We start from the raw sequence: 12,917 nt of genomic DNA, 5'->3' as shown, positions 1-12,917 counted from the left end.
AAGAGTTCTAAGGTACAAATCCTAGTAAAGACGTTTAAATGGATTTGAATACTAGATTGTGGATATTAGTTTTCTTTCATGGTAGGGTTGTTTCGATTAACCACACACTTCAGGAATGGTCGACGTGAGACTGAACAAAACTACACTTAATTTGCATTCATACATACCATCCTCTGAAGTAATACGTCATGGTGGTTCCAGAGGCTAAACAGAAAAAGAGAGGGTCAGGGCCATTAGTTTAGACTCCAGTTTACATCATTGATAGGTAACTTTCTCTTTTGATACTGCAGTTACTTTTATTTCTAAATTTTTTAAAAATTTTAGGTAGATCTGGCATTAAATGTCATGCGAAACAAAGAAATTTTGTGTGGCAAATTACAAAATAAATGCAATAAAGGAAACAACAGTATAATAAAGAAAAGAAACTTAATTGCGTTACATATCAAGAAATGCCAGTATCTGGTCAATGCCTAATTTGTCTCTGATAAATATTTTATTTGAAATATAAACCACCAAAACACAGAAATTAGATAAGTTAAACTTGCCATATTAATTTCCACCGACTGTTTTTTGCAGTACCCTGCATCTCCAGTATGTATTAAATTCTATTTTTATTACATTAAAACTTATTCTTTTTAATGATATCTCTTTTTTTATGATAAATTATAATGTTATCTATTGTGAAATTTTAAATGATATTATGAACATAAATAGGTACAACGTATACCGAAATGAAACGACTAGCACTAGATAGGGAATCTTTGAGAGCTGCATTAAACTAGTCAAATGACCGAAGACAAAAAAATGAACATAAATGCACTTGGGAAAAAATTTATAATTTACACAAAAATAATAAAAATAAATTATAAAGAATAAGATAGAATTTAATAGCAACTGAAGGTGCAAGATACTGCACAAACCGGTTATTGGAAATAAATAAGGTAAGTATAAATAATCTAATTACTATGTTTAGGTGGTTTATATTTCATATATACAAATTTTTATGAATTTTGTTACTTACAGCAATGAAACTTCATAATATTATTATGTGCATTTCTTGGCTTATATTTCAATGCAACATGTACTTATAATTTAACTCAATTATTCTTTTATAATGTAAAGAATAGCCATGAAAGGCAAATGATTTTGTTTGATTTCATCGTGTAAAATAAATTAAATAAGAATCAAATTATTGTAGTGATAGTCATCTTTTCACTTAGATACCGCCAAACTTTTAATGATAATAAAAATGAATTTTGTGTATGTTTACAGATAGAGATGGGTTTTGATAGATGAAACAAAGCAATATCTTCATTTAACGTATTATTTTAATAGAAGATATACTGTGTGAAAATTTAGAAGTGGTTTCACAAGTTTTTTCTTTTTTGACATGTAAATTTTGTTTGGTCCTTTATTGTTTTGCTTGCTTTGGCAATGAATCTCTTGCCAGACAGTTTGAAAATTTAATGAAACCATGCTTGCACCTCTTTGTCAAAATTTGTAGAATATACTTACAAAGTAGATTGTACATAAATATTTCAAGAATTTTAAATACCAGAGCAATCAAAGCAAGTGGAAACCTATATAAAATTGTAAAAAATAATAAGAAAATAAATGATGCATTTCATTCTATAAAAATATTAAGTATGATTTTAAAAAAAGAATTATAAAAATTAGTAAAAGCATCAGGTGGTATACAGATATCCTGTATCGATTTTTGTTACAATTATTCTTAGCTGAAAATTTTAGCTCGGCCAAGTAAGTTCACATAACACACATTCCTGGATGCAATATAGATCTGTTACCATCTATATCAGTGAACCTTACTTCAAAATAATTTTTTTCTTCTATTCTTGGTAAAGCACTCTGATCTTGTATGAGAGGAATCCTTGCTGCCTTAAAAGGGGCTTGGAATTTTTTTGAGCAAGTTGTCTTGTTTAGCAATCTTCTGTGGATTACTCCTTTCTAACCTCCACTTTTTTCCTTTATTTTCTTCCACCTTGATCTGCTAAAAGGGTTTTTCAATGATATCTTGCTGGATATCTAATGATGTGGGGGACGTAAAAAATTCAGTGTTCTTGGTATCTATCTAGTCTGGAGGAGGGTATAGCTTTTCTTATGTAGCTACCTAGCCAGCGACTCTATTTCTGTAAAAAATGTCTATATAAATAGTTCTACGTCAGGTTAAATATTTACAGACCACCTAATGATTCCTAATAAATATTTTTGTTAGAAAAAGTTCAATGCTATCATAAATGAAATGAATTTAATAACTAAAACAAAACTATATTAATTTCACAACCGTTAATTGAATCTGTCTTATTTTCTTTTGTTTCAGGTAACTCAACGGTTCATTTAATATTCTAAGGGAGAGCTGCCATGTAAGTGGCCCTCCTTACATTGTGGTACTCCCTTTTATTGTAGGATAATTTTCTACTAAAGGTACTTACTTTTGTTATTATTGTTTAATATTATAAATTTGCATGTTAAAAATAAGTTGTGTAGTTTTTAAGTTGATAATATAATATTCTGATAAAATCGCGGTAGGTCCCTAGTCCCAGTAGGGTCCCCTGATAGGAACTTTCCTGTAGGAAATTTTTTATGTCTACTTTTGTGTATGTTTCTGTTTCAGGTTCAACATTAATTTTATATTAAAATTACTTAGATAAGCAGTGTAAATTAAGTTTTATGAAAATAGATTTAAATTTTTGTATATGCTGTGTATGTTTTTTCAGGTACAACATAGATATTATTATTAGTTAAGTCGCGTCTGTGATCCCAATGCCTAGTCCCACTAGGGTCCCCTGATAGGAACTTTCCTGTAGGGAATTTTTATGTCTATTTTTGTGTATGTTTCTGTTTCAGGTTCAATGTAAATTTTACATTAAAATTACTTAGATAAGCAGTGTAAATTAAGTTTTATGAAAATAGATTTAAATTTTGTATATGCTGTGTATTTTTTTTTTCAGGTACAACGTAGATATTATTTTATTATTAGTTAGTTAAGTCGCGTCCGCGATCCCAATCCCTAATAGGGTTCTCCTCCCTAAGGGGGAGGTTTTTAGTCGGTGAGAGCCCGACACTACCGTCTGTTGCGGGCGCAGACGGTGGCTGGTAGAGCTTTTCCTCCTCCTACGCAAAACAAAAAAAAAAAAAAAAAAAAAAAAAAATTAACAGTTCATATTAAGTGCATTACTAATCTTTTTGCCAAGTGATTTTGAGTTGTAGGTGCTGTACCGGGAGTACTTTTAAATTCATGGAAGCTGTGACAAAAAAAAAAATGGTTACTGATTCTCAAATGTAATATTGAAAGCGGAAAATGATTATGGAAGATAAAGAAAATTTTAGTTAAAGTGACTATAAACTGTAGTTTCAAATCTGGATTGAATAAAAAGTAAGTATTGTAAATGTCTAATAGAATTTTTAAAACGCAGCAAAATATAAAAAAAAACACATCTAGAATTGGGCATGATGATTTTAACAAATATTGGGTGCTGAATTAAAAACTTACAAAATTTTGTGTAATACATTGCATTTTTAGATACATACGATTTATTTACCAATAAATGCATAATCAGTGTCATACCAATATTTCAAAAAAAAAATTATTTATGTGTATTCATTTATAATTTGTTTAAATCAGCTAAGTTTTCGTTATTCAAATACAGATGAATTGAAATACATTCAATACAGTTTTTAAACTATTAAATCATTGGAATTAAATTTTTAAAATAAGCTGACAAATGTTTTCTCGCTTGTATGATGTTTTATCAGTTTCTCTAAATAAAAATCAACAACAGCCATCGGTGGGACCAGATTACAGTGAGGAAAGTTGTGTAACATGTTAGATACAAATTTTGCATCGACAGTGTTATTTCAACATTTGACAATATGCTTAAATTTAAACAATGTTTTATTTAAATTTTATAAAACATTTAATTATTTAAAACAAATAATTTTAATTAACTATTTTACATCTGCAGTGATAGTAGATCATAAGAATTAATTACATTGTTAGTAAGTAGAAGCAAAGTATATAATGTGCTAACACCAATCGGCTACGCATAATCTAATTACATGTTCATTCACTTCATTCGATTTAATGCTGGTAAAAGAGTAATCGATGCAACACATCGATGCTACTGTTCCCATCTGTGAGGAATGTTTAGCGATTCATTCTCTGTGACCTAGCAGAAGTTGTATCTTAAGTGGTTTAATTACATAATCTGTCGCAATCATAATGCGTAGATGCAAATAAGCACAACAGATGCAAGAGATAACAATTGCTTTCGCTTTCATTAAGAATATTGATTTACATACGCGACCAGTCCCAGTGTTGAACAGAGTGAAGATGTCGCTTGAACAGGTGAAAGATTTACTGTGTTTTAGTGGGCTTGGCCTACTCTGGGTAGAAGACCCAGGTAAGACCCAGGTGAAGGTAATTGCTTCAGCCCTCGTTTTCCTTATTAAGCCCGGCATGAAATGCTTTTTTCTTGAGAACGGCAGTGCTGTTTTGTGGGACTTGTGTCTCATATCTTGTCGCATTCAATACTTTGTTTATCGCAAATGACATATATAAATGTCATAATTATTTTATTGACTTTTTTCAAACTACAATTTCTTCCTACGTAAGTAGAAATAAAAAAAAATTACCGTAATAGCTGTGGTGCCTCTATCATGTTCTAAAATAAATATCTAAACTTCAATCAGATTTAATTTCTTAATTACAAAAAATTGTTCAGATCTCCTTATGCAATGTTAGGACAAATGGACAAAAACTGGCAAGTTTTACATTAGTAAAAATCTAAAGCTATTGTGAAAAGTGCATTCTCCACAATGTATAGACAAATATGGCTTTTACATGAATTCTGGTAAGAAAAAAAAACAGTGTCTAAATATTTTGTTATTTGTATCGCTGTATCTTAAAAACATATCTGCACTAGAGTTTCCTCTAGTCGATTTCCACTCTCGGGCACTTGCACCAAAATACCAACTTTTGTAGAAATGATTTTTAAAATCCACCACCCATCCATTTCTGAGCCCCTTATTAGTTTCATTATACCGATTAACAGACAAATCTATCTTAATAAAGAGAAGGTATTCAAGCAGTATCCAAACAATAGGAGTAACAATAAAAATCTCCATCGTGAATCAACAACTAAAGCCTTTGAGTGGCTTAAAGTGTAAGGTTATGCATTTTCATTCAGAAGAATAACAGCCATTGAGAGCAGCCTGCACAGTTCGAGTTGTCTAACATACTTCAATTCATAATAAGACTGATATGGCTGCAGTCCCAAGCTCCATCAATTCTGCTAGTAGATTCTTTTGTTCCCAAAATGTTGTGACAATCATTTTTCAGTTCAATAATATCATCTGAATCTGTATGGCTCACTTCTCTCTGATTTTCTGGCATCATGACTATGTCGCTCGTAATATTAGTATAAACATGAGATTATCATCTACAGATTTTAGTTTCACTGTACGCTTGCTCACAAAAAATGAATTACAAAACACAGAATTACAAGTTGGAAACAGCGATATCATCATGTCTTTCATCAATTGCTGCTTTACCAGCACTAAACAGAATGAAGAAGTGGTTGAACAAGTGATTAATTATAAATTCCTGATCTGTGACTTCTGTGTTATACAAGTCACACAAGATACAAGTGATACCATATAAAGTTGATTTCTTTACATTTATTATGACACAATATAACCATTCAATGTGATGAACAGAGTAAAAGGACCAATTTTAGGGCTGAATATCAGCTACAGTTTAGTCAACATTGTTCTGGTATGTAATAGTTTTGAGGCAACAGCATCAGAAAAACAATTGAAATATCCATTTTCCTCAGCAAGCCTAACTCGTGATGTTGAGTTTTTATTAAGACTGGCTCAGCGTTTTTTTGGGAATAGATATGTGTCATGTCAGGTTATCTGTTAAGTTGTGATACCTTCAGAGACATACAAATATTAATTATTATTATTGTGAATTAGACTTCTTGAGTCGATTGGAATCCCTTTTCCTCAAATAGATTCCGTGAATATCAATTACATTTTATTAGTTTGTATTGCTATTATTTCAGAAGTAATACCCTCGGTGATTCACGGAGACTACAGAAAAAAAAAATTAGAAATTGAGATCACGTTATACAGATTGTGTATATCAAAGTTTTTTCCGTGATTTGCATAACCTATTCTGCTTCTGAAATGAAAAAAAAAAAAAATATTATTAAAAAAGGCTAAAATGCTTCGTTTGTAACTAACGGTTAATGAAAGATTTCACTCGGGTTCAGCAACCCCGGTGAAAGAGGTGGTACTGAAAATTTATAGGACAATAATTAAGGGGCAAAATTAGTGATTTCTGTGGGTTTTTTACCTTTAAAATTGAATAAAATAGCTACCAAAACAGTATCTGCAGTCGTTTTTAAGAAATCTGGGATGAAAATCAATAATTTAGATTAAAAAACCCGTTATTATGTTTGATCTACAATAACTTTGTTAAATGGGTAATAAACATGTAAAACCTTTAAATAAGACTTTTAGAGAATATAATTCTGAACATAATTGTGCAAGATAAGTCGAATAAACCAAAGAAAGTTTAGAAAAATTAGAATTCAGTTTAGAAACAATACAGTAAATTGTACCTACCAGTTTATAATAAATATTCAAACCAAGCCCACTAGTTTCATAACTTCCCTTCTGTACTACTTTTGTAGCTCTTTATAGTACTTCAGGGCTATCCTTAAGTTTCTCAGCAGCATCCGTAATGCAAACAATTAATTTCTCATGAGAATGTATTTTTGTCTTATATACAATATTTTTCACGCGTCCCAGTTGGAAAAATCTAAAGGTATTCTTGGTGGCCAGAAAGGTGGACCTCCACGACTGATCCATTTCTCAGGGAAATGATGGATCCATTAGGTTTATTTATTTTATTGGTTTTTTTTTTAACTGAAGTATTTTAAAGCCCATTTATATCTTTGCAGATTTCATCAAATGTAGGATCATCAAGACAGAAGGAGTACAGCACTTGTCAACTTAAAACCGAAGAATTCAGATTAAATTGCAGCTATTTGAGTCTTACCTTAAATGATGCTACTACTGGCGTCATTACTGGTTGTGTATGCTACTACTCTCATCTGCTGTTGTCAATTGTAAACTGTTCATCCTTCAGTGCTGTATAGTTTCATTCTTTGTAGTTGCATTTTCTAAAATGCCTTATTCAATCGAGCAGTAGATTGATATATAAGCTTAACAATATATAAAATTAAGCGCAATGTGTATAAGCTTACGAGCTTATACACGTTGTGGATCCTTTCAAGAAACACTTCAAATATTCGGCAGAAAAATCTCTGAATGCTAAATTTTATACCAACAGAGTGGTATAGAATACCAGTTTCAAAATTTTTCATGATTTAAATTTGAAACCGTATTGTGCAACAACTTGAGAGAACAGAGGAGTTGAAACATTTTAATTATTGTGACAGGCTTCTCAAAAACAATGTTGAGAGACAGATAGAGCCAAAGCTGTATTTTATCTCAGACAAGGCATGTTTCATTTATCTGGATATGTACAGCTTTGCACAGCATCAGGTATTGGATGACTGAAAATTCTCACAGTTGTTTGAATGTCCGCCTCATGACAAGAAAATTGGTGTATGATGTGCTGTTTTTGGTAATTGTATAATGGGGGGACTAATATTTTTTGATCGGACTGTCATTACAGTAGTGTACTGTACAATTCTGACCGACAGAAGAATGAACTGTCAGCAAAAAGTGGTGGTTTCCCATTTCCCCAGGTTTCTCTTTTTTTTGGAGTTACTTAAAGGATAAAGTTTACAAATAAAATCACTACATTATCAATGAACTGAAGGCATACATTCAACAAGAAAGCATTTTGCAAAAAGTGCTAGGTATGATCACTCGAGCACAAAGATGCAATGCTGCACAGGGTGCTCACTTTGTACATTTCTTCTAGAAATATGGTAAATATGTTAACTTTTGCTAATGTAAATACAAAATTTAATTTAATTTACGTTTTATTGTTACATAATTTTAATGTTATATGACATGACATTGTTTAGACTATAGGAGGTGTTTCAAGTTGCTCACTTTGTATTAAACTATAAACAATCATCTGCAACACTACTGAAAAAGGAACCACATAGTTCAGAAAAGGTGATATTTCCAAATATTTAGAAAATGACTTTTATTTGTAAATAATTTACCTTCAGGTAAATAAAATAGGAAATACTATCGACTCACCATAAAAACCATAAACTTGAGTAATTTGTCTAGATTCATGATTTCCTCTAAGTAGTGTAATTCTATCAGGCCATCGGGCTTTTAAAGTTAATAACCTTGTAAAAGTTTCGAGACTATAATAACCACGATCAACAAAATCTCCCATAAATATATAATTTGTATCAGGTACTTGGCCTCCACTCCTGAACAATTCTTCTAAATCATAAAACTAGAACAAAAATATGTATTATAATAATAATAAAATAAAATAAATCAAAATGATAAATAACAGGTCTCAATCTTAATATATATATATATGACATGAAAAAGAAAAAGGTTTGAAAAGTAGGTAATAAAAGCAAACAATGTAAATTTATAAAGCTATGTACAGACTGGACAACAATCACCAGCAATGAAATCCCACAGTTTGACATCATTTAAAGCAACTTGCTTGCTTGCACATAATACTAATATTTCATGTTTACACTGACAGTAATATTTCTAGCAGTCCTGTACTTACTATAGAACCACTCACAGCTAGTACAGTCTCAGTGCTAGCTGTGAGTGGAAACAAGAAGACTTAAGAAAAATTTGAAAGAAAAACGTGTTTAAGCAACTGTGAAATCTACGGGATTAATTTAATCAAAGAATTTTATATAATATAAAATTTTATGAGAATGAAATGAGATTGCTCTAAGATGGAAGTTCATTTTGTAATTTTCTGAAAATGAATCGGTTAGATTTCAAAAAACTCCAACTAGCTGCTCAAAAAATTTTAAAAGGCAAGCCAACTTTCATTCTGCAATTTAATGGGCAACTGCATACTTTAAGTAGTGAATGACCAGAGACACTGATAATACAGACATGTTGAAACCTGCATAATTTGACATCTTGCATGGCAGTACCAACTTAATTTGAACATTAAATTATATATGCTATACAATACTAAATATTCTGATCAAATTTATTTTTTTTAATAAATAACAGGCTTTTATTTATTTAGTTTATGTACTGTAATATTTTCGTAAAATCAATTCTTTTATTGTCCATATCTTCCTCTGTACCAAATGATTAAAAGGAAAAACAAAATTCAGCACAATCCACAACAGTACAGAATCAAATAAAATTTATTACCTCATTTATTTTTCTTTTTTCATTTATACACCAATAGTACTTTTGAGGAATTCCTCATCAGTTGGTTAAAATTAAAAATTCTTTACTTTTAAAATTTTGTAAAAATATCAAAATCACACATTAAAATATTGTTGTATGCAGTCAAAAATTAAATTTTTTTAAAAATTAAAAATTCTTTAATTTATTACACATGTTTATGGCCAGCCACTAAATACAGCACTGCATAAATATAATATAAATTTTATCTGACATCGACAAAAGTGCTGCTATTTTTTAGCAGCTTTGATAAGAGAATCATTATCAAACTCTGTCTGCAGATTGATCAAGCTGAATTTCCGTTTGTATTTGTAAATACAAACTGAAATGTTCAGTTTTTTATTATTGTAATCATTTTCAAATTAGTTTTCCAGTAATGGAATGTTTATTTATTATTAGATGGTCAGCAACATTAGAGAATCCTACTTTATTGTTTTTATAATAACTAAAATGTTCTGCAAATCTTGCTCTAAATGATCTGTTACGTTTTCTCAATATAAATTTTATCAGTCGCTGCATATTGTTTTATATGATACCACATAAACTGTTAATTAATAATTATTATTATGGTTTCTTAAATGTCTTATTATATGATTGTTTTGCTTATATGCTAGTTTATATTTTTCATGGAAATGAGTTTAGAAGGTTGAGGAGAAAATAATGGAAAAGAACCCTTTTTTTTATTAAAAAAAGCCACAAGATGGCTATTTGGAAGACATCTGCAACTGACAAGACATAAGTAAACAAATAAATTTTTAAGTTTCTACTAAAACAAAGTGGTTTTTAAAATGAAGTAATGCAATTTATTAAAAAAATAAATAAACAAACTTGTCCATGAATATCACCACATACAGTTACAGGTGTTGATACGGGCATAATGTTTGGTTCTTCTAGAACCAAATCACACACTATATCACATAATTTCTGTAAAATAAAAATGAAGCCAGGATTAATTACACAAAAATAAAATAAAAATTTCTACTGTAACTTAAAAGTTCTAACAAGATCTAAAATTTACAATTCTAAATAACAAAAAAACAGCTGTTTTATATATAATTTTTAATTTATACTATTTTAATGTGTTTATAACTTCTACTACTATGGTATTAGAGAAGCTGGTTAACCGTACCTTAACAGCAGTTTTGAAATTAGTATACCATTAAAAGTTTGTAAACAAACAGTTGAAATTTCATTTCTCTATAACAATCCTATGAAACACTTTTTCAGACTAAATATCTTTTTTTTGAAAAAAAAGGTTCTTTTTTTGAAGAAGGGTTATTCTTAAAATATTTTATCATTCTTTATGTATCATAATACTGAAAAGATTAGAAAATTCTAAGCTGGCAGTTATAATATATATATATATATACACATACAGCATTTATGGCGTACTTATAATAATAGCAGTTATTTCATTTACAATAATATGAAATTTTGTTGCATGTTTTAACATGATAAATTCTGCTAGGACTTTTTATTTGTAACAAAATCTTAAATGAAGTGCTAAGATATAATTATAAGATATTTATTATCTACATACATTCCCATCCAAAATATTTCTTGGGACTCGTTAAAAATGTGACAGTTTTTGGAATACAAAATACTGGATTTCTAATCACTCTGAGGCACCTAAGAATCAGGAAGACTGAATTTAGCAAATTTTAATTTTCTCACATAATTATATTTTAATTACAAATTTTATGAAAATGCTTCTTTGCCACAAAAACATTTGTGTCAAACCAGATTACAAAATTATTTTTATGCAGCACATTGCTTCAACCTGTTAGGTGCTTCACTTTTAATCTTTATTAAATTACTAACCCATCAAAATGATCTTTCGCAGAATCATTTAAAACTAAATTAAAGAATCTTCTTTTACAAAATTAACTTTATTTTTTTGGTGTGTTTTAAATAATACTACAAAAAACTGAATTTTCTCTATCCTTATTTTAAAACTTGCAAGTAGTACAGACTGAACTAATTAATTCCTCCTAGATTTCATTTTGTACTGCTTTTACTTTTTATCTTCACATATTTACTTAAAAATTATTTCATACATTTATTAGTTTTACAGATTAATAAAAATTTTACCCACTTTTTACAAAAAATTTTGTATTTTGTGATAATATTCTGATCAAGGTTTTTCCATGACTTTTCTCCATCATTCTAGGTAAATTAGAATAGTTATTTTTATTATCAATGAATTAGCATACTTATCCTTTCCAGAAGTGATTAATATAATGTATAATTGTGAATTTGAATAAAATATTTTTTTAACATCTTTTACACAAAACCTTTCATCCCTGTACTTGCATACTTAAGTTTACAGTTTGGAAAATGTATTCACCTTATATGTTTGGTTTATAAAATTATATTACCATCAGTAATCGCAAACATTAATATATTAAATGTGAGCCAAAAAAATACAGTAACAGTAATTCATTGGTTTGTTAAACAATGTCAGTAGTATTTAATCAGGTTAATGTCAGTGTGTGCAGGTTATAATAAATAACATAAACCAGTAAACAATTTTATACTACTACAGTGGTCGGCCTAGCCTTGTGACTCATGAACTGACGATGTAAATCAAAGATAAAATTTGTGAAAATCGCCGCATTACAGTTACAGAACTCTTGCTGCATTTCCCCCAGACTTGCATGAAATTGTATCAGGGAACCTTGGTTATCACATGTTACGTGCAAGGTGGGTGCCAAAAATCTAAGGCGGCAGATTTCTACAGAGAAGGAATTGAAAAGCTTGTGCTTTTCAAAACATAAGTTACTTTCTGGACAGCCCTCGTATATATATAATATCTACCACCTGCCAAAATAGTGGTAGTATAGTACAAGTTCCTATTTCTACAAGCATGTAATCCACTGACAATAATTTCTCATAAATAATAACAAAAAACTGCCTTGGAAGATAAAAAAAGGATATATATATTGTATTTTTTATAATCAAAAACCAACTTGAACAACTCGAGTACAGAATTACAAAGTAAATTAAATGACACTTACCTTATTTTTCTTTTCTTTATTTCAATAGCTCTTTCACAGGATCCTGCATATCAGTTGTATATAAATTATATAAAATTATAATCAAAACAACAATTTTTTTAGAAAAAATCAAAATTAAAATTATTATCATATACAGAAAACATTAAGTCAATAAAATAAATAATTACATACATTTAAATATGACATCAATTAAGAATTAAAATTTAAAATTAACTTTAAAAATAAAATAATTATAAGATTCATACCATGTAACCTAAGACTACATAAGGTAACATTGGCTGGTCAGGTTACATGGTATAAATCTCGTAATTATTCTATTTTTATAGTTAATTTTAATTCTTAATTGACGTAATATTTAAATATATGTAATTATTTAATTGACTTCATGTTTTCTATATATGATAGTAATTTCAATTTTAATTTTTTCTAAAAAAATTGTTATGTTTTGATATGTAATTTTATATAATTTATAAATACAACTGA

General features: G+C 29.2%; 1 protein-coding gene across 1 annotated transcript; it reads right to left on the bottom strand.

Annotated features, from left to right (window-relative positions):
- Window positions 1-1,322: 1,322 nt before the first annotated feature.
- On the bottom strand, window positions 1,323-10,342 carry LOC142328175 (serine/threonine-protein phosphatase 6 catalytic subunit-like). Its single transcript, XM_075371725.1, has 3 exons — window positions 10,246-10,342; window positions 8,269-8,476; window positions 1,323-1,580 (listed from the first exon to the last, which is right to left on the bottom strand). The coding sequence occupies exons 1-3, from the start codon at window positions 10,291-10,293 to the stop codon at window positions 1,564-1,566; spliced, it is 273 nt and encodes a 90-aa protein (XP_075227840.1). The 5' UTR covers window positions 10,294-10,342; the 3' UTR covers window positions 1,323-1,563.
- Between the last annotated feature and the right edge of the window lie 2,575 nt (window positions 10,343-12,917).

This window comes from Lycorma delicatula, chromosome 7 (assembly GCF_047948215.1).
Source record: "Lycorma delicatula isolate Av1 chromosome 7, ASM4794821v1, whole genome shotgun sequence".
Lineage (NCBI taxonomy): Eukaryota > Metazoa > Arthropoda > Insecta > Hemiptera > Fulgoridae > Lycorma > Lycorma delicatula.
The sequence above is the reverse complement of the archived record's forward strand: the minus strand, read 5'-3'. Positions and strand labels throughout refer to the sequence as shown.

Bases quoted from the DNA above. Each gene is read 5' to 3' on its own strand.
- LOC142328175 (XM_075371725.1), bottom strand. From the start codon at position 10,293: ATGCCCGTATCAACACCTGTAACTGTATGTGGTGATATTCATGGACAA. The intron at 8,477-10,245 runs GTTTGTTTATTT...TTTTTGTTCTAG, and splicing joins GTGGTGATATTCATGGACAA to TTTTATGATTTAGAAGAATT.